We start from the raw sequence: 27,327 nt of genomic DNA, 5'->3' as shown, positions 1-27,327 counted from the left end.
TTCATGGTTGACATACCGTGAGTAAATCTGTTTTTACTTATATGAACTTGTCTTTGAATTATCATTGAATGATTGGAGCTGGAGTTATTTGTAGATTTGTATGATTATCCATCCATCCATTTCCTACCGCTTATTCCCTTCGGGGTCGCGGGGGGCGCTGGAGCCTATCTCAGCTACAATCGGGCGGAAGGCGGGGTACACCCTGGACAAGTCGCCAGCTCATCGCAGGGCCAACACAGATAGACAACATTCACACTCACATTCACACACTAGGGCCAATTTAGTGTTGCCAATCAACCTATCCCCAGGTCTTTGGAGGTGCATGGGAGGAAGCCATGAGTACCCAGAGGGAACCCACGCAGTCACGGGGAGGACATGCAAACTCCACACAGAAAGATTCCGAGGCCGGGATTGAACTCACGACTCCTCAGGACGTATTGTGAGGCAGACGCACTAACACCTCTGCCACCGTGCTGCCCTTGTATGATTATATTCAGAAAAATTATTTTAGGTCAACAATAAAAATATGCTAATCAGAGCTCTTCTAGACAAAAATTTAACGTAATACAAGACAATGAAATAATAAACATATGAAAAATATTTTGAGAAAAAGATGTAAATCTCAGTGCTTGGCCAGGGTGTACCCTGGTGTATACAATGTTAAAAAACGATGGTTTCCTTACTTAAAAGTTAGTGTATTCAACGTCATATGTGTGGTTTTGAATTGACTGTACAATGTACGTACGTCAGAAGTTTTTTGTTTTTCTTTAATTTAAAAAAATAATAATTATTGAACAACAAACATTTATACATTTATAATGCACAAAAGTCAAGGCACTTTCAACATTAGCGAAACATGTCAAGGAAGGAAAACAAAAGCAAATACAGATAGAGTATTAAATAATAATAATAATAATAAAAAAAGACAAAAAGGGCTACTTAAATCATTTTAAATGTTTTTAACAAAGATATCAATTCAAGGGCTTTGTACTCTTAATCATCCCTCAAGATTTGATTGATAATGTAATTGTAAACCATTAAGCCAATTCGTCATTTGTTAAAGGTAATGTGTATAACGTCACATGTACGTGTATTTTGCTGATCATCAATGTGTACAAATGTATAAGTTGTTGAAGTCGTACATTATTATTATTACCTTTTTGATAATTGTCAATTAAGACCAATTCCTTGCGCATTAAACATATTTGGCCAAAAAGGCTGATTCGATTCTGAAGTGTTGCCTTGCGCACATGACAACGCCGAAGATGCATTCTGCGCATGCGTCCTGCGGTGGAAGGTGAGCGGACTTGGTGTTTTTAGCACGAATGTATAATGCATATAACTTCTACGTATGCAAAATAATAACCTAACATTGTGAATCGATACCATCACAAGCTGGTTTTAGTGGCTGGGGCAACGAAGAGTAAAGCAGGGTTGTTTATTTGTAATTGAATCGCTCCCAAAATAGTATGTTGACCAGTACCGGGCTAACTTTAGCTTACCCTCTTGAGCGAGCCCTGCCGATACTAAAATAAATCATATCACCTCAAAGTTTTTTTTAAACATAACCACGAACAACTCTTATTAGCTGCTCACACTTTACAAACTGGTACAATTAGACTGAAGACACTGTATACTTCAGATATCTATCCAAAGTGTGGCCCTGGAGCCACTTGTGGCCCGCAGCTTGTTTTTATTGGCCGTTAGCGGAAACTAAAATTTTGATAAGGAAAAAATAAAAGCCTGTAAAATTGTTGAAAAAAAAGAGGAAAAAGGCATAATGTTGCCAGAAAAAGATTAAATGTTTATATAAATAAAGTAATTTTAAACACACGTTGTCAACTACAACACAAAGTTAAAATAATTATATAAATGTTGAGATACATTAACATTTAAGTGTTTATGTATGTATAATGTATATATATATATATATATATATATATATATATATATATATATATATATATATATATATATATATATATATATATATATATATATATAGATGTGTGTCCTTAGGGAGGTTGGAGTCAGGGGGCAGGCTCACAGACAGGCCACTAAAGAGCTGGCCAACACAGCAGAGAGGACGAGCCATTGGTTGTGGTTGAGGAGGAGTGACACCAGCTGGGCTGCTAAGGCTAACACCTAATGGGACGCACACACCCAGGGATTTGATCACCCTGGGGTGGGCCCTTCCTCGGCAGAGGGTGTCTTGTGGTTAGCCGGGCCGAAACACCCCGTGACGCTGGGGCACACAACTGAAGATGTGTCCCAATGGTGGAAAAGCCTCCCAGCAGTGTCACCTAGCCTCATTTAGGTATGCGGTCAGGTGCAAGCCTGGCTCAGGGAGGAGGACGCCCCTGCCATGCAGAGTCCCCAGGGATTGTACCAACTAGTCCTTTCAACAAATTCTGTTAGGACTATGACGTTTTAGTTTTTTTAATCAGATTAATTACTAATTCTGTACTTAATCATGATTAGTCATAGGTTATTATTTGCTTGCATAATGAACAATTTCTTCAAAAAATACCCTACTATTTGGATACAAATGCAATTTTGTTATCAGAATATAATTTTCTAAATGTTTTACTGAACTGCAAGTCATTGATTTGCTCAAAACTTGGTGACAGTAAGTACAGTAAGAATTAAGTGCACATTTATGTGTGTCTTAAATGTAACTATTTCCTGCTTAACTTAATAAAAAAATAAACATATTTCTTTAACAGGGATATGTCCTGCTTGACTTAAAACATGATAAATTCAGTGTGCAGCTTTATGATAGGGCAGGTCTCCGACTTTCATCACTATGAAAACTACTGTGACAAAAAGAGAGGTGAGATATTTGTTTTACTAATATGACTGGCAACATTTCAATTACGCTTTATTAATGAAGGAGATCTCCTTTCAGTGAGATTATTGTTTTTATGCTACATTGTGTAATTTATCATTAAATAAAAGCACCGCACACACACTCATAGCTCATAAAAGCGTAATAAATGACACGGCACTAATAGTTTGCGACCACATACCTGTCTTCTACCGAAGGGTGCAAACCATATGTGTAATATCTTCATTAAATGATGACGTGTGATCGACCTCGGACCAACTGCACTCAGTGCTGAAACAAACACGCTCACATAAATATTGCGCTTATTGCAACCATAGACAGCAGAACACTTTTATTTTAACTTTTATACACTTACTTCAGTTATCTGCTGCACTGACAAGATGCCTGGTCAATGTGTGTTGGCGACTGCGGCGTAACTGCCGAGTCAAAACTGGCGTGTGACGTCACGATTTACCTTTTTCTTTTACTGGGCGCACCAACCTGGGAACATGAAAACTACAAACTCCGTTTCCATATGAGTTGGGAAATTGTGTTAGATGTAAATATAAATGGAATACAATGATTTGCAAATCATTTTCAACCCATATTCAGTTGAATATGCTACAAAGACAACATATTTGATGTTCAAACTGATAAACATTTTGTTTTTGCAAATAATCATTAACTTTAGAATTTGATGCCAGCAATACGTGACAAAAAAGTTGGGAAAGGTGGCAATAAATACTGATAAAGTTGAGGAATGCTCATCAAACACTTATTTGGAACATCCCACAGGTAAACAGGCAAATTGGGAACAGGTGGGTGCCATGATTGGGTATAAAAGTAGATTCCATGAAATGCTCAGTCATTCACAAACAAGGATGGGGCGAGGGTCTCCACCTTGTAAACAAATGCGTGAGCAAATTGTTGAACAGTTTAAGAAAAACCTTTCTCAACCAGCTATTGCAAGGAATTTAGGGATTTCACCATCTACGGTCCGTAATAAATAATAAATGATAAATGGGTTGTACTTGTATAGCGCTTTTCTAGCTTCAAGGTACTCAAAGCGCTTTGACACTACTTCCACATTTACCCATTCACACACACATTCATAATATCATCAAAGGGTTCAGAGAATCTGGAGAAATCACTGCACGTAAGCAGCTAAGCCCGTGATCTTGGATCCCTCAGGCTGTACTGCATCAACAAGCGACATCAGTGTGTAAAGGATATCACCACATGGGCCCAGGAACACTTCAGAAACCCACTGTCAGTAACTACAGTTGGTCGCTACATCTGTAAATGCAAGTTAAAACTCTCCTATGCAAGGCAAAAACCATTTATCAACAACACCCAGAAACGCCGTCGGCTTCGCTGGGCCTGAGCTCATCTAAGATGGACTGATACAAAGTGGAAAAGTGTTCTGTGGTCTGACGAGTCCACATTTCAAATTGTTTTTGGAAACTGTGGACGTCGTGTCCTCCGGACCAAAGAGGAAAAGAACCATCCGGATTGTTATAGGCGCAAAGTTGAAAAGCCAGCATCTGTGATGTTATGGGGGTGTAGTGCCTAAGACATGGGTAACTTACACATCTGTGAAGGCGCCATTAATGCTGAAAAGTACATACAGGTTTTGGAGCAACATATGTTGCCATCCAAGCAACGTTACCATGGACGCCCCTGCTTATTTCAGCAAGACAATGCCAAGCCACGTGTTACATCAACGTGGCTTCATCGTAAAAGAGTGCGGGAACTAGACTGGCCTGCCTGTAGTCCAGACCTGTCTCCCATTAAAAATGTGTGGCGCATTATGAAGCCTAAAATACCACAACGGAGACCCCCGGACTGTTGAACAACTTAAGCTGTACATCAAGCAAGAATGGGAAAGAATTCCACCTGAGAAGCTTAAAAAATGTGTCTCCTCAGTTCCCAAACGTTTACTGAGTGTTGTTAAAAGGAAAGGCCATGTAACACAGTGGTGAACATGCCCTTTCCCAACTACTTTGGCACGTGTTGCAGCCATGAAATTCTACGTTAATTATTATTTGCAAAAACAAAATAAAGTTTATGAGTTTAAACATCAAATATCTTGTCTTTGTAGTGCATTCAATTGAATATGGGTTGAAAAGGATTTGCAAATCATTGTATTCCGTTTATATTTACATCTAAGACAATTTCCCAACACATATGGAAACAGGGTTTGTAAATAATCAGCTCTGTTGGCCACTTACTTAATACAAATACTGGACAAAGTGTATCCATTGACAGCTCAATATGGAACGCAAACTTTTGTACGGGACAATTTATTTTTCAAGGTATGTTTGGCAACCTTATTTAAGTAGCATTTATGCTAGTGGCGCCATCCTCATGTTAATGTTTCGCTTTAAGATGCTATTTTATGCCGATGATAAGAACGTTTGTCGCTGCAATATTAACTAATTACGTCAGTTTTGTCTAAAGTTCCATAAAGGTTTATTTTGAAACACAAGTGGGCGCAGAGCACATCGCTCTAACTATCATTAGTGTGTGACGTGATCACTGCCTGTGCATTGCAATGCGCGCTGCCTTCAGGCGCCATTCAAAACATAGTTTCAATAATCATTAATGTATGATAACGCTATAGATTTTTTTGATTAATCACATACGTTAACATTGACAGCCCTAATATGAAAAGCTGGACAGCAGATTAACATCTAAACAATAATTAAAGAAAAAAAAATGTATATTGTATTTTTACGCGTATTTATATATATAACTTGTGTTTCTATGTACGCATATCATATACAACATTAAAACATTTTATTGTTATTATTTGATGTTAATCGGCTGTCCAGCTTTGCACAAGTAATGCGCCAGAAAAAGAAACCATTTAATTTCATGCATGACCTAATTTTTTAAAATACATGAACACACACAAATTTGACTTGAAATACTATAATCTTAAAGGCATGTGATTTTGTAATATTAATCAAAAGTCAGGTTTTTCATTTACGCATGCTTCAGTCTGACTTGGGGAGTCTGCGAGAAACTTTTAAATAGTAATCTTTTCTTTTCACAAACGCTTTGAATAGTTGAACATGATGACTTCTTGGAGTGACCGTCTGCAGAACTGTGCCGAGCTCCCAGCCAACATAGATGGACTTGCCCTCAAAAAGTATCGACGTGAAGCTCATCATAGGTATATGTCAATTAATGTAGCCCCTTTTAACCGTCCGGGAACTTTCATTACCTGGTGGCTTTAGTTTGAAAAAGTAAACTGAGTTACATTTTATTTATACAAATCAGTCTAATGGTATAGAGCAGTGTTTCTTAACCATTGTTGGGCCGCTAGCGCCCCCTAGAGGGCCACCAAAAAATGTCTGTTTCTCAGCTGTAGTCCGTATGAGCCACAGCAGTGCTCAGTTGTAATACACTATTCCACCACTTGTGGCAGTAATGACAATATTAAACACGAGAAGAAGTCCAGAGCTAAAGTCCTAAAAGGTTCCTAAGCACAAAAAATGACTAAAGTGGTGAAACTGTATTTTCATTTGCCCTTCAATCTTATTTACAGTTATTTTATGAAAAATGGAGGTTATAAAAATGTTTTAATAATATAGTTATAATGTATTTATTTTCGCACTGTGTGTATATGTAAATGTATTTTTTCCCTTCTTTTGCAGTCTATTTGATTAGTACAGTGGAACCTCGATTCACTAACGCCTCTATTTGCGTTCTTTTCGGTCTACGAATGTTGAAATCGAGCGAAATATGTCTTGGTATGCGACCAATGTCTCTGTACGGTCATTTCATTCATTTTTAATTTTTTCTAATTATTTTGTTTGCCGCCGGATACTCTTAAGTGGGCTGCCATTTTGATGACAACACTTCCTGTTGCCATTTTGAAGAACACATCCTGCAGTGTTTCCCACAGGACAGGCATCTATTTGTGGTGGTGTGGTCAGGGGGCGGGGGGTGACGGCGGCAGCGGCGATGACCAAGAAGAACGCGGAGTTGGAATATAAGTACAACACTTTATGTACATATTTAGCTCATTAAAATTACCGACAGGAAGGCGAGAAACACTTTATTTCAACAGACTCCGGCACCGTACCTGTCGTCAAAACTCCAAAGACTGACTGCACAGTTGCGCTAACAAAATAAGAGTCTCAGAAAGCTGGCGTGCACAAGCTAGCAAGCTACGGAGTTTGCCGACAATGTATTTCTTGTAAAGTGTATACAAAGGAGTACAGAAGCTGGACAAATAAGATGCCAAAAACCAACCACTTTCATGTGGTATTGGACAGAAAGGAGGACTTTTTTTCTCCTCCATTCGAAAATGCGGACGTTATCAGCACCACTGTCTGATTCCTATCAATGCAAGTCATCACAATCAGGTAATACACCAACTTATATTCTTGTCTTCATGAAAGAAAGGAATCTATATGTGTTAAACATGCTTGTATTATCTTTAAACACCTTTAACTTGTTAACAATATTAACTATATGTGTTAAACATGCTTGTATTGTCATTAAACACCTTTAACTTGTTAACAATATTAACTATATGTATTAAACATACTTGTATTATCATTAAACACCTTTAATTTATTAACAATATGTGTTAAACATGCTTGTATTATCTTTAAACACCTTTAACTTGTTAACAATATTAACTACCGTATATGTATTAAACATACTTGTATTATCATTAAACACCTTTAATTTATTAACAATATTAACTATATGTGTTAAACATGCTTGCATTATCATTAAACACCTTTAACTTGTTAACAAAAACATATATTTCATAAATAAGTAAATATAAATTATATATATGAATGAGGTAGATCCCCACGACTTGATCAATTGAAAAGTAGCTCGCCTGCAGAAAAAGTGTGAGTACCCCTGAGTTACACCCATCTGAACAGGTCAGCCACCTGTTTAAAGCCCGATCACAGTTGACATCTTGAAATGAAGGGCCTTTAATGGCCAAAACATTAACCTGGACAACATTTTAACAGCTGGTTGGCTCAGATTTTATTCTTTTCATTGCATTCACATGCTGCAGTGGACAGTGGACAATTTAGCTTCATTATTAATGCAGTATCTGAAGCACCGTCTCCACGTGTGTTTATTGACAACAGGGTTATAACCTGGACACGTTAGCTCGTCGGTATGGTAACACGTGACGTGACAACAGCGGCGGTGTTAATGAAGCAGCGTCAGGCTGCTCACCGTGAGTGAAACGCTCGGTGAAATCGCGGATTAACGTTAAATATATGACGAGCCGCGAGCGATGCAGCTATAACTTATCTACCTACAACCTATATTACCCTCGTATTTTGATCCGGTCGGTCCGTTCTTTTACTCCGCCTTCTTCTTCTTCTTCTTCTTCTTCTTCTTCTTCTTCTTCTTCTTCTTCTTCTTCTTCTTCTTCTGGCCCACCAGGTGAATTAAGTGCTATTGGCGGAGTTACAATGCATAGTAGGCTACCGCCACCTACTGCACTGGAGTTGTAACTACAAGGTACATTCACAGACAGAGTCCCATTGCTTTTATGAGCGGTCGAGCGAGTCAAAAGCCGAAAAATCCATTTGTGGCGGACGTAATTCTTTCGTGGCGGGCCGCCACAAATAAATGAATGTGTGGGAAACACTGCATCCTGTTTACGTTTTGCATGGAGTACTAGCCTACTTTCCCGAAGGAGTTAAATATCAGCTTCGGGCCGGATGCCCGCCCCTTCCCCCTCATTGCAAGTCTCGAGTTGTATGTCGTGATATGTATATCCATCCATCCATTTTCTACCACTTTTCCCTTTATGTGCAGTGCTATTGAGTTTGTTTTCCTTACCCCACCATAGGGGCCCAGTCTCCGATTGAATTTTTTTTCTGCTCATCCTTCCTCGCGTCAACCTTTTTCCCCTCCTTTTACAGGGCACCGTAAGTGGCGCCCCATCAGCATTCCTGTTCTGTTACCCTGTAAAATATGTGTCTGCTCTTTAACAGGTTTGTGCAGAAAATTAAGTTCTGTTGTACTTGTGCAAAGACAATAAAGCTATTTCCGTTCTAAAAACACATGGTTTCATACCATTTGACAAGGTGTATCCTGTTAAACTGTAAGTAGGTTAGATATAATTATTTAATATGATCACAATCAAGACTACAATTGCTAATTCAGTGTGAATATTTGAGTGGGCCCTGGGCCCCGACCCCAAAAAGGTTAAGAACCCCTGGTGAAGTGTGTATGGTGTAAATAAACACTATATTAGGTCCATTTTTGAACTCAAGTAAGTAAAAAAAATATAGAAAACAAGATGATTCATGAACAAAGTGATCTGCGTTTTACAGAAAAAGTCAAAGGCTTAGAAGCTTCACACACTGAACACATTCAAAGTCATCCTCTCAGGAAATTATGAACTCAGGAGGGTCAGATTTTGCTCCATATATACTTTAAATAACAATACATAAAGAATACATGTCAGTGTTTAACGCCAACACATCCAACTGATTTAGCTTCAGCATTAGCATTCGCTTCACTCTGCTTTAGTCTACCTCAGGAATTGCAACCTTTACTATCAAAAGAGCCTTTTGGTCCCCTTTTTCTAATACATAAAGTATAGTGTGGAGCCCAAAACATAACACAGTTTATAAGCTTTTAAAAGTAGTTTTTAGTTTTCCAGGCAAATGAATCAGTCAGTCAGGTTAAACTCTCTACGTTAGGGCTGCAGCTATCAGTTATTTTAATAATTGTGTCATCTGCTATCACAAGTGTTTCTAGACACATTTTATTGGGGGGACCAAGGAGGGGCCAGTGTTTAACCAGATGGGCACAATAAAACTTAGCAACAAATGATATTGCAAATATATACAATTTATTTTACTTTAAATCAGATACACATGAAATTAACACATCCTCATGGTACAATAATGTGATTTTTCGTATTCATGGACGCCCCACTAGACTGTATACAGTTGAGTCCACACTTGAATTTTGGTGAGGCTTTGTATAAAAACCTTTTATCTGTCTTATTTTCTTGTTTTCAGTTTCTAGAAGTAGGTGTCCAAACAAAAACAGTGGGAATTTGGTGTGCTAAAATTCATAGCAAAGTATAGATAGAGTCCATAATGACAGAAAAAAGGGATTGTTTGCAACTTTGGCGGCTACCTTGAGGGCGCTAACTTGCCAAAGTGTCGTAGCATTATATCCTGCCCTCTTACGGCTTTGAGTGTATAAAATACAGAGGTGGGTAGTAACGCGCTACATTTACTCCGTTACATCTATTTGAGTAACTTTTGGGATAAATTGTACTTCTAAGAGTAGTTTTAATGCAACATACTTTTACTTTTACTTAAGTATATTTATAGAGAAGGAACGCTACTTTTACTCCGCTACTTTTATCTACATTCAGCTCGCTACTCGCTACTAATTTTTATCGATCTGTTAATGCACGCTTTGTTTGTTTTGGTCTGTCAGACAGACCTTCAAAGTGCCTGCCTTACTGGTGACGTTTCACTTCGTTCCACCAATCAGATGCAGTCACTGGTGACGTTGGACCAATCAAACAGAGCCAGGTGGTCACATGACCCGACTTAAACAAGTTGAAAAACTTATTGGGGTGTTACCATTTAGTGGTCAATTGTACGGAATATGTACTGTACTGTGCAATCTACTAATAAAAGTTCCAATCAATCAATCAAAAGTGTGAGGGAAAAAAGATACTTGTTTTATTTCAACCGTACCGTCAAAAGCCTCAAGACTGACCGCACATGAGGACGTTCCTCTCTTCACAATAAAAGTGCCGCGCCATCGCGCCTGCGCTTTCAAAACAAGAGTCTCCGAAAGCCAGCGCAAACAAGCTAGCAAGCTACGGAGTTTGACGCCAATATATTTCTTGTAAAGTGTATAAAAACGAATATGGAAGCTGGACAAATAGGATGCCAAAAACCCACCACTTTCATGTGGTATTGGACAGAAAGGAGGAACTTTTCTTCTCCTCCATTTGAAAACGTGGACGTTATCATCACGACTGTCTGATTACAATCAATGCAAGTCATCAGAATCAGGTAATACACCAACTTATATTCTAGTCTTCATTAAAGAAAGGAATCTATATGTTAAACATGCATGTATATTCATTAAAACACCTTTAACATGTAAACAAAAACAGCAAAATAAATACTTATAAATTATATACTGTATATATCAATGTATATATATATATATATATATGATATGAGTGTGTATGTTACTCATCAGTTACTCAGTACTTGAGTAGTTTTTTCACAACATACTTTTTACTTTTACTCAAGTAAATATTTGGGTGACTACTCCTTACTTTTACTTGAGTAATAAATCTCTAAAGTAACAGTACTCTTACTTGAGTACAATTTCTGGCTACTCTACCCACCTCTGATAAAATACACCCGTAACACACACACAAGCTTTGTTTGTTCTCAACGAATGACAATGATTTAGCAAAGTTTAGCTACTAATATTAGCTATCATTGAATCTATGTTCTATAATAACAAAATCATGACTGCAAATTGTTAGTTGCTTCTCTTGGAACCGTTTTTGTGTATGTGCACATTCTCCCTACGTGTACGTCTGAATAAAACAGTGGTGAGTGACAAGTCTAAACATCAGACTATTTCCTTGGTTCGACAAGCAATTTTTCTACAAACCCCAAAACCAGTGAAGTTCTCACGTTGTGTAAATTGTGAATAAAAACAGAATACAATGATTTTCAAATCTTTTTCAACCTATATTCAATTGAATACACTGCAAAGACACTATATTTAATGTTCGAACTGGAAAACGTTGTTAATTTTTGCATATATTAGCTCATTTGGAATTTGATGCCTGCAACATGTTTCAAAAAGCTGGCACAAGTGGCAAAAAGGAAAGTTAAAGAATGCTCATCAAACACTTATTTGGAACATCCCACAGGTGAAGAGGCTAATTGGGAACAGATGGTTGCCATGATTGGGTATAAAAGCAGCTTTCATGAAAGGCTCAGTCATTCACAAACAAGGATGGGGCAAGGGTCACCACTTTGTGAACAAATGCCTGAGCAAATTGTTGAAGAACAACATTTCTCAACGAGCTATTGCAAGCAATTTAGGAATTTCACCATTTATGGTCCGTAATATCATCAAAAGGTTCAGAGAATCTGGAGAAATCACTGCACGTAACATTAAATTCCTGTGATCTTGGATCCCTCAGGCAGTACTGCGTCAAAAAGCAACATCAGTGTGTAAAGGATATCACCACTGGGCTCACTTCAGAAAACCTACGGTTTGTCGCTACATCCGTAAGTGCAAGTTAAAACTCTACTATGCAAAGCGAAAGCCATTTATCAACAACACCCAGAAACGCCGCCGGCTTCACTGGGCACAAGCTCATCTAGTTAACACTGGACTAATGCAAAGTGTAAAAGTGTTCTGTGGTCTGAGGAGTCCACATTTGAAATTGTTTTTGGAAACTGGACGTCGCGTCCTCCTGATCAAAGAGAAGAATAACTATCCGGATTGTTCTCGGCGCAAAGTTGAAAAGCCAGCATCTGTGATGGTATGGGGGTGTGTTAGTGCACAAGGCATGGGTAACTTACACATCTGTGAAGGCACCATTAATGCTGAAAGGTACATACAGGTTTTGGAGCAACATATGTTACCATCCAAGCAACGTTATCATGGACGCCCCTGCTTATTTCAACAAGACAATCCCAAGCCACGGTGTTACAGCAGCGTGGCTTCATAGTAAAAGAGTGCGGGTACTATACTGGCCTGCTTGTAGTCCAGACCTGCCTCCCTCTGAAAATGTGTGGCGCACTATGAAGCGTAAAATACAACAACGGAGACCCCGGACTGTTGAACAACTTAAGCTGTACATCAAGCAAGAATGGGAAATCATTCCACCTGAAAAGTTTCAAAAATTGGCCTCCTCAGTTCCCAAATGTTTACTTAGTGTTGTGAAAAGGAAAGGCGATGTAACACAGTGGTAAAAATGCCCCTGTGCCAGCTTTTTTGCAATGTGTTGCCGCCATTAAATTCTAAGTCAATGATTATTTGCAAAAAAAATGTTGTTTCTCAGTTCGAACATTAAATATATTGTCTTTGCAGTCTATTCAATTGAATATAAGTTGAAAAGGATTTGCACATTTTTATTTACGAATTACACAACGTGCCAACCTCACTGGTTTTGGGTTTTGAAATATAATTAGTAATTGTGAAAAAGATAGATGTTGTTGATTAAATGGTAACATAAGCTTGCTGATAGTGTAATTATACACTATTTTTTATTTGAAAACTGTAACAATGGTTTTTGCCTTTGCTGTGTTGAATTGGAGTGATCGGGGAACCGTGGTTGGTGGCTGGGCGGTGACAGAATTGTGGGGGCCGGCTGGCGTTGGATTGCTGGCTGGCTTGGGTGCTGGCATGTGGGCGGAATGCATTAGCGTTTTTACCCGTTGGGAGGCGTCGTTCCCAGGTCCGTAATTTTGTGTGAACTCATTGTTGTCTGGGCATCTGGGATGTGGTGTTCGCGGGACTCTTCAGTTCTTGCACGGGGTTGTCCGTGTGCACTCTGCAGAGTTGGGTTGGGGCGGTCGGGCGCGAGTTCCATTTGGCGGGGGGCGGACCCGCATAACCTCGCATGGATTGGGCGGCTGTTTGCCTGGTTTGCATTTGATCGGGAATGTTGTAGAATGTTTGCGTATCAAAGTGGGGGAGGATAGACACGCGCATGGGGGAGGTGTGGCTCATGTGGGGAGGGAGCAGTGTTTGGTGTTTCCTCTGCCAGGACAGTATATTGTGTGGCTATTTGTTTTTGGTTGGTAGTAGAAATTAAGCTTGGTTGGGGGATTTTGGCGTGTGCGTGGGTACTTTTTGGGCGCATTGAGCATTGCCGCGGTGATGGTGATGCCCGTGATTGTTTTGGTTGCGGTTACTATGTTTGGCCATTTTGTTTTTTGTTTTGGTTGTGTCTATTTGAGGGTTCCCCTCACCCCCCAGGCGGGGCCTGTTTTGTTGCTTTTGGTTGTGGTTTTTGCTTGGATGCTGGATTCTGCTTGCCTCAGGACGCTTGCGGGTTCCTGGATTGTGGGGGATGGCTTCCTAGCCATATGTCTCGGTTGCCTCCTGTAGGGCTGGGAGGGCTATGGGGAATATGCGTGGACTCCCTGCTCCTTCTACATATAGCATACACACCTACAGGACTTTGAGGAATCGGGTTGCTCGAAGGCGTGACAGGGGGATGAGAATGACTCAATAGGGCTCCAGTCCTTCTGACTTTCCCCCTCTTCGTCCAACCTTCAATCTTAACTGCATATTAGACACTTAGGGTTTAGGAGCGTCGGCATGGGAGGGACCCACCATGCCCCAAACGTCCGCCAATCTTAATTGCATCATTAGTCTCCACTTGCATGCATATCTCCCTCACGCTACATGCGGTACACACATCAATAGGGACTGGAGCTCACCTGTGATGGCTGACCTCCTAAAATTAACTACACAATTTTAACTACAAAGTAGACACACGGGGGGATTTTTACTCTCCGCCATGCTCTTCTGAGGGGGTTTAGGCTTGTGAAGGGCGGGGTGGTCTTCCTGTCCGGCTGAGGGGAGTCTCTGGGCCCCTCTGGGTGGGGCGTGGTCTTGGAGGCTGGTTGTCTCCTGCTTCTCCAGTAACTTGTCCTCGGCCTGGTACGTCTGTTTACGGCGGGGCTATTCAACTACATCATGAAGAGAGCCGCAGTTTCAAGACTTAGAAATTCAGTTGAAATGCGGATGTTTCGTCAGAAAGTGCTTCCGCAGGTTATATTCCTTTGAAACTGCGTTTACTTAATTACAAAGTAATCACACCGGATTTCACACTGCACTGTCACTAAAAATCATTATTCTGCCTTTCTACTTGTTTCCAGTGTGTATAGCTAGACAGATAGTTAACAACATGAAGAAACAGAAACTCCAGAAGTTTTGTTGAGGATTGATGTTCCTTCTTTTGAATTATTTTCCTTCCTCAGTTTTATTTATACTTCTTCCTTCATTTAAGTTTGTAAGACTGAAAATTGAAAAATAAAATAAACATTACAAAAGTTTTACGTCAATTGTATAGTTTACATAAATAATGTTCATTGTGTTTTACATAAATTTATAGAAGATTTTGTGTTAATACATTAACACAATAAACTACAGATGTTTACGCATACAGAAATAAACAACATTCACATCAAACATTGGAAACAATGTATGGGTCTGTGACTAAACCTAAGGTGCAGCGTTATCACCCTCTACTAGTCAAATTTAGCTACCGGTACATGTATTAAACAAGCTTTGATCACCAGGGTTACTCTCAGACAAAAAATAACACGACGACAAATACAAAGGGAACATGATGAAGTCATGTTCCCTGAGCAACACACCTGCTGTTTTGGGTTGAGCTTTCTGGGTGGCTGGGGTCGTACTTTGGCTCTGGGAGACAGATATATTGAACATACATAAATACAGACAGACGTATATTCATACATACAATCATTCATACATACATATGCACATACTTTAGTACATAAGCGCATACATAGGTGCATACGCACACACATACATATACATACACACACAGTACATACATCCACACGCACATTCACTGAACAAACATACATATTTACTGTACATACAAATGCAAAAGCTTAACCTATTTTTATGTTGACAATATAATAAGGTTAGTACAGTTTGCTCCTCTTTCTTCCCCCCTCTTTGTCTGCTTTCTTTTGGAATTCAAGTGTTCATTACAGTTATGTATTGTTGCATTTAAAGCAATTGTAATGTTGATAATAGAGGTAATTATTATTATTCATTATCAATAGTGTTATTTCTATTGGTATTTGTACTGCTCCATTTGTAGTGCAATAATGTTCATTGTCATTTCTGTGTTATTACTATCTACTTCATAAACTGGTTCTTTATTATATTTTTGGTGTCATATTTGTATATATTGTATTTGATGATGTTGTTCTGTTGTTGTGGTTTTTGCTTTTTGTTGTTGGTGTCTCTGTCTTATCCCTTTTTTCCCCCTGCAATTTCCTCCTCTGTCTCCTTTTCTTCTTCTTCTGTCTATCCCCTGTTGGTCTGCGCCAAACACTAAATATATCCATTTAATAAAGTCAAATACAAACAAGGCAACACGAGAAGTATCCCACATTTCTCTTTTGTAAAGCACATTTTACAGCAGATATGGACATCTACCTATGACTGCACAGGACATATTAAAAAAAATAAAAATGAAAAGTTGCAAACATGGAAGAATGTGGAAGGAGAAAATACCAGTTTGGTCTGTCTGACTGATGTCATCTACCAATGTGGTAAAAATTTACACCTTGGGCTGTACTGGAATTTGCTGACATTTGTAAGAAAATGTACAGTAAACATAGGGAACAAGAAATTTACAAATGCATGTATTTTAAAGGGATCACCGAGGTCATGTCTACAGAGGCACAGGCCTCCCAGGCCTCTGTGTAAAAGTGCCACTATCAACTATTTTAGTAATTGAGTACCGGTAATCTATTACTTAGTTTATTCAATTGAGTTTGAGTTTATTTCAAACATGCAAGCATACAACATGATACATCACAATTTCCAGTTTCTCTTTTCAACATGTTCGAAAAGGAGTATATGGGTTGGGTTATACTTGTATAGCGCTTTTCTACCTTCAAGGTACTCAAAGCGCTTTGACACTATTTCCACATTCACACATTCACACACTGATGGCGGGAGCTGCCATGCAAGGCGATAACCAGCAGCCATCAGGAGCAAGGGTGAAGTGTCTTGCCCAAGGACACAACGGACGTGACTAGGATGGTAGAAGGTGGGGATTGAACCCCAGTAAACAGCAACCCTCCGATTGCTGGCACAGCCACTCTACCAACTTCGCCACGCCGTAGGAAGAAGCAGTGCTTATTTAATCCTACCCCTTTTCTTTTACATAACAGTTGCTAAAACTTTTGTTCACTTCCTGTTCTCAATTTATTTACAATATACTCCATAAGTAATCACAATAAAAATAAATAAATAATACTCGGTGAAGTAAGTTACATTTCATATGATAAGATTATTTTAAAAACTAATGGATTGATGAAATAAATTCAGAATGTTTATAATGGTACTCCTTCTTTGTACTTTGTAAACACTTTAAGTTTGAAGAGTTTCTTGAAGTGGATCATATTAGTACATTGTTTGATTGCTTTACTTAATCCATTCCATAATTTAATTCCGCATACAGATATACTGAAGGTCTTAAGTGTTGTACGTGCTTACAAATGTTTTAAATTGCAATTAGTAGAGGTATTTATAGCCTCAGTGTGTATTTTAGGAGAAATAGTTGACATTTCACACTCACTACCTTTCCATGGTTGGAAAAACAAAGGTATTTCGTTCTCCTCGTGAAAGAGACTCCATACGTTGATTTGATCTTACAGGGGTTACGGGGTTCACTGTAGGGGTGCAACGGTGTAGATAACCTAAATGTCGGTCCGTACCTTGCTTTTTGGGCCATAGATTTTTGCTTTTTTGGTGTGAAGAGAACAACTTTTGTCCTCTGGAAGTTCTTTACATATATTTTTTCTTTATTTTGCTTGTGAAAGTTTCACCGGTGTAGTGATTAATTTAAGACTTTTCTTTCAATTTAACTATTAGTCACTAAACAACACTTTCAAGTGGTAAATTGCCTCTTATGCCTTAATTACTTGTATACATCAGTCGGGCTGCAACGATTAAGCATTTAGATCGATAAGAAAATAACTCTGATTTATATTATGTTGCTTAATAATTTGATGAGAGTAACTAATAAAAAAAGTTTCATGATCTTTTGGAACAAAAAGTTTTTACCCATCATTTGAACAAAAAGTGGCTGTAGAAATTTTTACTTCATACTATACCTGAAGGAATCAAAGCAAACAGATACTGTACATAAAAAACTGTGATTCAAAAATATTTCGATGTAAACATTTTTTATTTCCTTCTGATTAACTTAGGGGGTAAGTTTATTCTCCCAGTCTGGACCAGTTGTTCACTTAAAAAGACATTCTGTGCCTACAAGTCCTCATTGTGGGCAGAATTTATCCACACAGCGCAATAAGCGCCAGCAGTGAATTGCATTTGGAATGAAGTCGCTGGTTCTAAAAATGTTGTCTTTAAACTTCTATGTGGGATCTGAGCTGAGGATGTCGTGGCTTGTGCAGCCCTTTGAGACATTTGTGATTAAGGGCTATATAAGTAAACTTTGATTGATTGATATGCTAGTACTGGCCGTAATTCTTAGTTTTTTCTTCTTCTGGGCTCCACTTACAACTTTGTAAGGGTGGAGAGGCTCACTGGTGATTTGACATTACGTCGTGGGGAGGGGTTTTTACTGCACTGGACGAGTACCATTGCATCGCTTGTTCATTGTGACTTTCACTACGCCAGCTAGTGTTGGGGAGGCTTTTAACATGAATTTTTGCTCACGTAACAAAACGTAACAGCCTGGCGACAGCTTGTATTCAATAAGATTTGTTAGCTGGGGCATTTTTAAGCCAAGGCATTGCTGTACAAAATATAATATCTGTCTAACTATATTACATCATGTATCAGACAAGGAACCATCTTTTACTTTTCACTTGGAATACCAAACCATTCAGTTACCAATCTAAAAAAATATGTCGCAAAGCAAAGCAAGGTATCAAACATTATGCACGCATCAGGAAATTAAATGTACTTAAAATGCTAAAATTGTCACAACAAGTACAAGTAAAGAACCACTCATGTACAATATAAAACTTACTTTTAGGTTAGAACCAGCCTGACACATAGGTGACGTTCTTGACATGTCACTTTCTGTTGCTGTTTATTGGCCAAACACTAACAAATGTGGAAACTATGACCCTTATTTGCCTGGAAGAACAGAAAATTACATTAGTTCCAATAAACTGCATATAGAGTATTGTTAATACATGCCTATTTTTAACCTGATCATGTACATTTACTCTTGCTCATCCCGAAAGGAAACATTGTTTTGCCATTTCAGAGTTTTTGTCAACCGAAGTTTAGCAATGGAGAAGATCAAGTGTTTTGGTTTTGATATGGATTACACTCTAGCAGGTAAGTTTAGCATGAGGCTGCATGTACGCTTTCTGTATATTGTACCACTTACCTCTTTTTGTGTTCTTTAAAGTGTATAAATCTCCTGAATATGAGTCACTTGGCTTCGACTTGACAGTGCAGCGTCTCGTGTCCATTGGATATCCACAGGAACTGCTCAACTTTGTCTATGACCCCTCCTTCCCTACTCGGTTAGTTCACTCACCTGGGTTGTTTTAATATTTTACATACATACATAAATGGGTTGGGAGTAGGTTATATATATAAATATATATATATATATATATATGTTTATCTATTTATTTATTTATTTATTTTCATGACTATTTATTTACATTGTAGATTGTCACTGAAGGCATCAAAACTATGAATGAACACATGTGGAGTTATGTACTTAACAAAAAAAGGTGAAATAACTGAAAACATGTTTTATACTCTACTCTCTTCAAAATAGCCACTCTTTGCTCTGATTACTTCTTTGCACACTCTTGGCATTCTCTCGATGAGCTTCAAGAGGGAGTCACCTGAAATGGTTTTCAGTTCACAAGTGTGCTTGAAGTTGTGTGTGTGTGTGTGTGTGTGTGTGTGTGTGTGTGTGTGTGTGTGTGTGTGTGTGTGTGTGTGTGTGTGTGTGTGTGTGTGTGTGTGTGTGTGTGTGTGTGTGTGTGTTTTTTCACAGTAAATAAAAGTCCGCTTACAGCAGAGCTGTAGAATAGAGATCCTCTATTTCGCACATAAAATCCAATAAATAGCCATCCAAAGACCCCGCCAACACCCTGGACAAGTCGCCACCTAATCGCAGGGTCAACACAGGCAGACAGCATTCACGCTCACATTCACACAATTTAGTGTTGCCAATCAACCAATCCCGAGGTGCATGTCTTTAGAGGTGGGAGGAAGCCGAAGTACCCGGAAGGATCCACGCAGTCACGAGGAGAACATGCAAACTCAAACACAGAAAGACCCTGAGCCCGGGATTGAACCCAGGACCTTCTTATTGTGAGGCACACACACTATAACCCCTGAGCCAACTTGCTGCCCCATTTACATGTTCGTGACTTGAATATAAACCAAGTATTAGTAGTACTGTTTTTATAAGCGCTAACACAGATTAACTATTAAAAGTGGCGCCGTGATCACAAGCTTATGTGTCTTTTTTGACATGAATCGACTGGTGAGCTGTTTTCTAGATTCTTTGCTCCCTGGATGTGAGGAGGCTACATTTATTTGCGGCATGTGAAGCTTGTGAACCCTGAAAAATGCACAAATTATTCTACAAAGTGCAGGGTTCAAAGCTTGGAGGGAAATGTGTGTATATATACTGTATATATATATATATATATATATATATATATATATATATATATATATATATATATATATATATATATATATATATCTCCATCCATCCATCCATTTTCTACCGCTTATTCCCTTTTGGGGTCGCGGGGGGGCGCTGGAGCCTATCTCAGCTACAATGGGGCGGAAGGCGGGGTACACCCTGGACAAGTCGCCACCTCATCGCAGGGCCAACACAGATAGACAGACAACATTCACACTCACATCCACACACTAGGGCCAATTTAGTGTTTCCAATCAACCTATCCCCAGGTGCATGTCTTTGGAGGTGGGAGGAAGCCGGAGTACCCGGAGGGAACCCACGCAGTCACGGGGAGAACATGCAAACTCCACACAGAAAGATCCCGAGCCTGGGATTGAACCCAAGATTACTCAGGACCTTCGTATTGTGAGGCAGATGCACTAACCCCTCTTCCACCGTGCTGCCCTATATATATATATATATATATATATATATATATATATATATGTATAATATATATACCTGTGTGTGTGTGTGTGTGTGTGTGTGTGTGTGTGTGTGTGTGTGTGTGTGTGTGTGTGTGTGTGTATATATATATATATATATATATATATATATATACTGTATATAGTCGCAATCAAAAGTTTACATACACTTGTTAAGAACATAATGTCATGGCTGTCTTGAGTTTCCAATCATTTCTACAACATTTATGACAGAGTGATTGGAACACATGCTTGTTGGTCACAAAAAACATTCATGAAGTTTGGTTGTTTTATGAATTTGTTATGGGTCTACTGAAAATGTGACCAAATCTGCTTTGCTGCCAATGGAACTGGTGCTTTAAATGGGACAGTGAAAAAGAACGATTACCTCCAAATTCTTCAGGACAACCTAAAATAATCAGCCCAGAGGTTGGTTTTTGGGCGCAATTCGGTGTTCCAACAGGACAATGACCCCAAACACACGTCAAAAGTGGTAAAGGAATGGCTAAATCAGGCTAGAATTGAGGTTTTAGAATGGCCTTCCCGACGTGTGGACAATGCTGAAGAAACAAGTCCATGTCAGAAAACCAACAAATTTAGCAAAATTTTGTCAAGAGGAGTGGTCAAAAATTCAACCAGAAGCTTGCCAGAAGCTTGTTGATGGCTACCAAAAGCGCCTTATTGCAGTGAAACTTGCCAAGGGACATGTAACCAAATATTAACATTGCTGTATGTATACTTTTGACCCAGCAGATTTGGTCACATTTTCAGTAGACCCATAATAAATTCATAAAAGAACCAAACTTCATGAATGTTTTTTGTGACCAACAAGTATGTGTTCCAATCAAGCAAGGCTTTCTCTGCGGGACTAACATAACCAGAAATCATGATCATAATTAAAGATAAAAGTATTTTTTTATTTACTTTCCCTAAATATCTAAAAGTATTCATATTCTCTTCATGTCATATTATGCTCATTCCAGCGCTGTTGATTTTAGGTTATAGAGTTTTTATCCAATCAGAATTCAGCTAGCTTATGTTGCTATGCTGTACAGAATCTGCCTGAGCCTTCAGAAACAACAACGCGGGCGTCCGTGCGCTGTAAGTCAGTAAGTCAGTGGTCCCCAACCTTTTTGTAACTGCGGACCGGTCAACGCTTAAAAATTTGACCGGGGTATATTGATATATAATGTAGGAACCAGAAATATGAATAACAGAAAGAAACAACCCTTTCGTGCGAATGAGAAGGTTGTTATGTTGATTTAATTAAAAAAAAAAAAAAATTTAATTTAATTTTTATTTTTGTGCGGCCCGGTACCAATCGATCCACGGACCGGTACCGGGCCGCGGCCCGATGGTTGGGGACCACTGCTGTAAGTGAACGGGCACATACAGTGACAGACAGTTGCGATAGCCAATCAGATCATGGGTTGTTGTCAGTAAGGCCTTCTAGATGGCCTAAGGCAGATATATATTGTGATGTTATAAGCTAGGTAACATAAGAACTCCATTACCCAGCATGCCACAGTAGTGAAGAGCATGCGCAGTAGCCCCGTTTAGGTTGAATGTAGCAGCGGGATGTTTTTGATGAGCACGATGTGGAGTAAACTTTAAGAACTCAGCCAACACGCCTCGTCAGCATCTTTTATGTGGTGACATCAATTACGGTATTTTGAGAGGTAATCATTGAAGTCGGACATCACTGAAGGCCTAGATGGGAAACGCACCGCCCGCCACTGGTATGTATGTATGTATGTATATATATATATGTATGTATGTATGTATGTGTATGTATGTGTGTATATATATATATATGTATGTATGTATGTATGTACAAACCCCGTTTCCATATGAGTTGAGAAATTGTGTTAGATGTAAATATAAACGGAATACAATGATTTGCAAATCCTTTTCAACCCATATTGAATTGAATGCACTACAAAGACAAGATATTTGATGTTCAAACTCAAAACTTTATCAGTTTGAACATCAAATATGTTGTCTTTGTAGCATATTGAACTGAATATGGGTTGAAAATGATTTGCAAATCATTGTATTCCGTTTGTATTTACATCTAACACAATTTCCCAACTCATATGGAAACGGGGTTTGTACATGTATATATATACATACATGTATATATATATGTACATACATGTATATATATACATATATACATACATGTATATATATGTATATATATATATATTGTTATATATATATTAATTGTTATATATATATATATATATACATGTATATATATGTATATATATATACATGTATGTACATATATATATATACATGTATGTATATATATACATGTACAAACCCCGTTTCCATATGAGTTGGGAAATTGTGTTAGATGTAAATATAAACGGAATACAATGATTTGCAAATCCTTTTCAAACCATATTCAATTGAATGCACTACAAAGACAAGATATTTGATGTTCAAACTCAAAATGTTATCAGTTTGAACATCAAATATGTTGTCTTTGTAGCATATTGAACTGAATATGGGTTGAAAAAGATTTGCAAATCATTGTATTCCGTTTATATTTACATCTAACACAATTTCCCAACTCATATGGAAACGGGGTTTGTACATGTATATATATACATACATGTATATATATATGTACATACATGTATGTATATACATATATACATACATGTATATATATGTATATATATATATATATATATATATATATATATTGTTATATATATATTAATTGTTATATATATATATATATATATACATGTATGTATATATGTATATATATATATATACATGTATGTACATATATATATATATACATGTATGTATATATATACATGTACAAACCCCGTTTCCATATGAGTTGGGAAATTGTGTTAGATGTAAATATAAACGGAATACAATGATTTGCAAATCCTTTTCAACCCATATTCAATTGAATGCACTACAAAGACAAGATATTTGATGTTCAAACTCAAAATTTTATCAGTTTGAACATCAAATATGTTGTCTTTGTAGCATATTGAACTGAATATGGGTTGAAAATGATTTGCAAATCATTGTATTCCGTTTATATTTACATCTAACACAATTTCCCAACTCATATGGAAACGGGGTTTGTACATGTATATATATACATACATGTATATATATATGTACATACATGTATATATATACATATATACATACATGTATATATATGTGTATATATATATATATATATATATATATATATAGTTATATATATATTGTTATATATATATTAATTTATATATATATATATATATATATATATTGTTATATATATATTAATTTATATTTATATATATATATATATATATATATATATATATATATATATATATATATATATATATATATATATATATATATATATATATATATACATGTATGTATATATGTATATATATACATGTATGTACTGTTGCGTTTTGGACCAGTTGTTCCTCCCAGGGAATTCAAGTCACAAATCGCTCCCAAGCTCTTTACGACACTTAAAGCTGAGATGAAATAATACCACCAGAGACAGAATAGGTATTTTTAAATGTATATTTTAAAAGCTTTTCCAATACACATTTTGAGACCAGTCTAACTATAGAACCTTCTATCCCGCACACCCAAAATGGTCTCCCTTCCCAACGCCAAAAAACTCTCTTCCCTTCCACCTCCCTAGCCATAACAAAAGCACAACGTCTCCCTAGCCATAATACATTCCAAAGAACTCAAGGTTAACACACAGAGTTTGCTTGCTGACAGAGCATCAAGAGAAGAAGTGGAAAAGACGAGCTGTTTTCAAATATGACAAAGAAATGGAAGAAGTACAACTTAAATTCGGATATATGTAAATATCTGCCTCCGACAATTCCCCCTTCAGATCTTCTAAAAAGATCTTTATCACTAGTACAACACTTCTAAAATACGCCCCTCTTTGAGCAAGCTAGTAAAAATTAAAAGCATAGTTACATGGGAGATAAACGGATGGAATCTATGTCAATGTCGTCACTCATACAGGGAAGGAAACTAGCATTTCTCGAAAGTCACCACTTTGCCTGACCCCCTTCAGTGACATAGCAAACCCAGGTTGTTCAGCAAGCCCCCCAACAGCATCACGAGTCAGGTTGGTCAGTCTCAACAGATTATAAAAAACATAGTTAATGCGTTCTACATTTTTAGTAGCAGTCACAGGGAAAATAGCACCAATTATAGGAAGGTTCTCGAAACCTGCACAGGATTCACACCACAATTTATGTTGTGGTGGGACCCTCCTTGGTTGTCCAATTGCATCAAAGTAAACACCCTCAGGGTTTCTCATCAAATCAAAGGAGCCCGTTACACTCCTCCGAGATAAAACATGGCGTCCTCTGCGGGAAGTTAGAGGCCGCTGAAACAGGAGTTCCAGGGGGTGTTAATTTGGTACCGTCTAGGGTGACTGGGGTCACCAGTCTAACCATAGCACAAAGCCCAACGGCTGACGTCGGGATTCTAATGTACAATCTATGCTCCCCACAATACCAGAATAAGTCAGCTCGTGCCCAAGGGCCTATCCTTGAGCCATCTATCAGGGTGGTGCACCAGGAGGGGGTAATGTCACCCAATTTGTAGGGGGATGAAGGGGGTCATGTAAATTGAAAACACGTGTATTTCAGCTTTTAGGCCACAAAGGGAAGAAGTTGGGTGAAATTGTCAACAGGAGTGTGCACACTAACCAACAAATCACAACCTGGCGGTGTGGGTTCAGAAAACAAGGAGATAAGACAGTTTGAGCCATTATTGTCAGTCAACTCAAAAGGGGGGGGGGTAAGTGTGGGGAAAAGGACGTCCAGCGGAACAAGCAACACAGTCACCCAGGTCTTGGCTCTTAGCCATGCTAGTCATCCACCTAAGCCACAGGTTGCCTGCACCTGCTCAAAGCTACCAGGTCTTCAAGGGGGCAGAGGTAGTTAACGCCCTCTCAAGGACATTAATTTTAATAATTCCTTTAGGGTCTGTACCTGTCTGGTCAACCCCCAAAACAACATAAAAGGGACTAGTCTAGGTATAACACCTGTTCTGGCAATTGTAGGGGAAAGGGGGTGCTGGGACCGATCAAAGTTCCTCTGAAAGGTCATCCCTCTCAGAATAACTTTGAATTGTGGAGGTATGTTGGCATATTAAGGGTCATGGTAGTCTAAGGGCCCTGTGTTGTGGGTTACCTGCTTCCATAAGGGGCACCACTTACCAGAGTATGTTGTCCGCATCCGACACCAATAGTTCAGGTTTGAGTCGTAACAAAGATAGAGGTTACTAGCACGGTAAGAACTAATTTTCCCCTCACACTTAATCACATTACACAGGTCAGAAAAGTAAGTCTTGCTGTCCCCCTTGACCAAGTCTATTTTAAGTCCGCCGTACGTTCTAAGACACTTGTCAGTCACTGTCGTCGGGAAGGAAGAATTGAGACACAAGGTCAGTAGAGCAAGCCCAAACACCAGTCCGTCAGGGAATCCTACTGGGTATAACATCCTGCCTTTCAGAAATCAAAATCAGAGTAATTCAGGTAACGAGACAGGGATAAACATCAAACTTTTCACTTAATGTAACGACACAAATAGTATGCTGAAAGCAAGCAAGAAAAACTAAGAAACATCTAGCATATAGACTGGTCTCACAATCAATGGTATACAATATTGAAGTTGATCAGAGTATTGTAGGTAGAAAATCTGGAAGATCTACACGACGGTAGACGGCAGCTCAACGGAGAGAGGTGTCTCTCAGCGTCGTCTTTTGGGCCCCTTCCGTGGCAGGCTCCTCCGCGGGAGTGCGGAGGTAGAGGTGGTACCAGGTGTCCCCTGTACCAGCTAGTCGAAGGGCGTGGGACGTCCGTACCACGACCTGGGCTCCGTAAACTTGCGTTTGATGACCTTGATCTTGACCCTCTCAGTGGACGGAAGGGAATCTGGAGTGGCGGGCTGTCATCCTCGAATCTGTACAGAAGAACTGGCACACAAATTCTGCATTTTGTGTAAAATACCATTTTGGTTTTACGCTGATTCCTTCTTCCAGGGGGGTGTTGATCCTGGGAAGGGGCTGACCTGTATGCAGTTCATAGGGTGAAAAACTCAAAGGGCGGTAAAACAGTTTTATTCACGGACATTCGAATGATCATTAACGCTAATTGCAACATGTCAATCCAATTCAATTTGGTCTGTGCACAGATTTTAGCCAATTCGTTTTTGATATTCTGGTTCATCCTTTCAACCTTACCTTGGGACTGAAGATACCTACTCAGTGGCCTAGTGGTTAGAGTGTCCGCCCTGAGATCGGTAGGTTGTGGGTTCAAACCCCGGCCGAGTCATACCAAAGACTATAAAAAAAAAATGGGACCCATTACCTCCCTGCTTGGCACTCAGCATCAAGGGTTGGAATTGGGGGTTAAATCACCAAAAATGATTCCCGGGCGCGGCCACCGGTGCTGCCCACTGCTCCCCTCACCTCCCAGGGGGTGATCAAGGGTGATGGGTTAAATGCAGAGAATAATTTCGCCATACCTAGTGTGTGTGTGACAATCATTGGTACTTTAACTT

At 38.7% G+C, this 27,327-nt stretch overlaps 1 protein-coding gene across 2 annotated transcripts in view; it reads left to right on the top strand.

The window, feature by feature from the left end:
* The window catches only part of LOC133608458 (cytosolic purine 5'-nucleotidase-like), a 121,449-nt gene that overhangs the window by 7,875 nt on the left and 86,247 nt on the right, over nucleotides 1-27,327 (top strand). The window contains exons 2-4 of one of the 2 annotated variants that reach the window (XM_061963701.1): nucleotides 5,884-6,005; nucleotides 18,864-18,937; nucleotides 19,011-19,128. In XM_061963701.1, coding sequence (XP_061819685.1) covers nucleotides 5,905-6,005; nucleotides 18,864-18,937; nucleotides 19,011-19,128 — 293 coding nt within the window. In that variant the 5' untranslated portion in view covers nucleotides 5,884-5,904. The remainder of the gene's footprint in view (nucleotides 1-5,883; nucleotides 6,006-18,863; nucleotides 18,938-19,010; nucleotides 19,129-27,327) is intronic. The other variant, XM_061963708.1, reaches the window with a different exon arrangement.

Source organism: Nerophis lumbriciformis, linkage group LG02 (genome assembly GCF_033978685.3).
Source record: "Nerophis lumbriciformis linkage group LG02, RoL_Nlum_v2.1, whole genome shotgun sequence".
In the NCBI taxonomy this organism is placed as follows: Eukaryota; Metazoa; Chordata; class Actinopteri; order Syngnathiformes; family Syngnathidae; genus Nerophis; species Nerophis lumbriciformis.
Note: the sequence above shows the minus strand (reverse complement) of the source record. Positions and strands in the feature narration are given on the sequence as shown.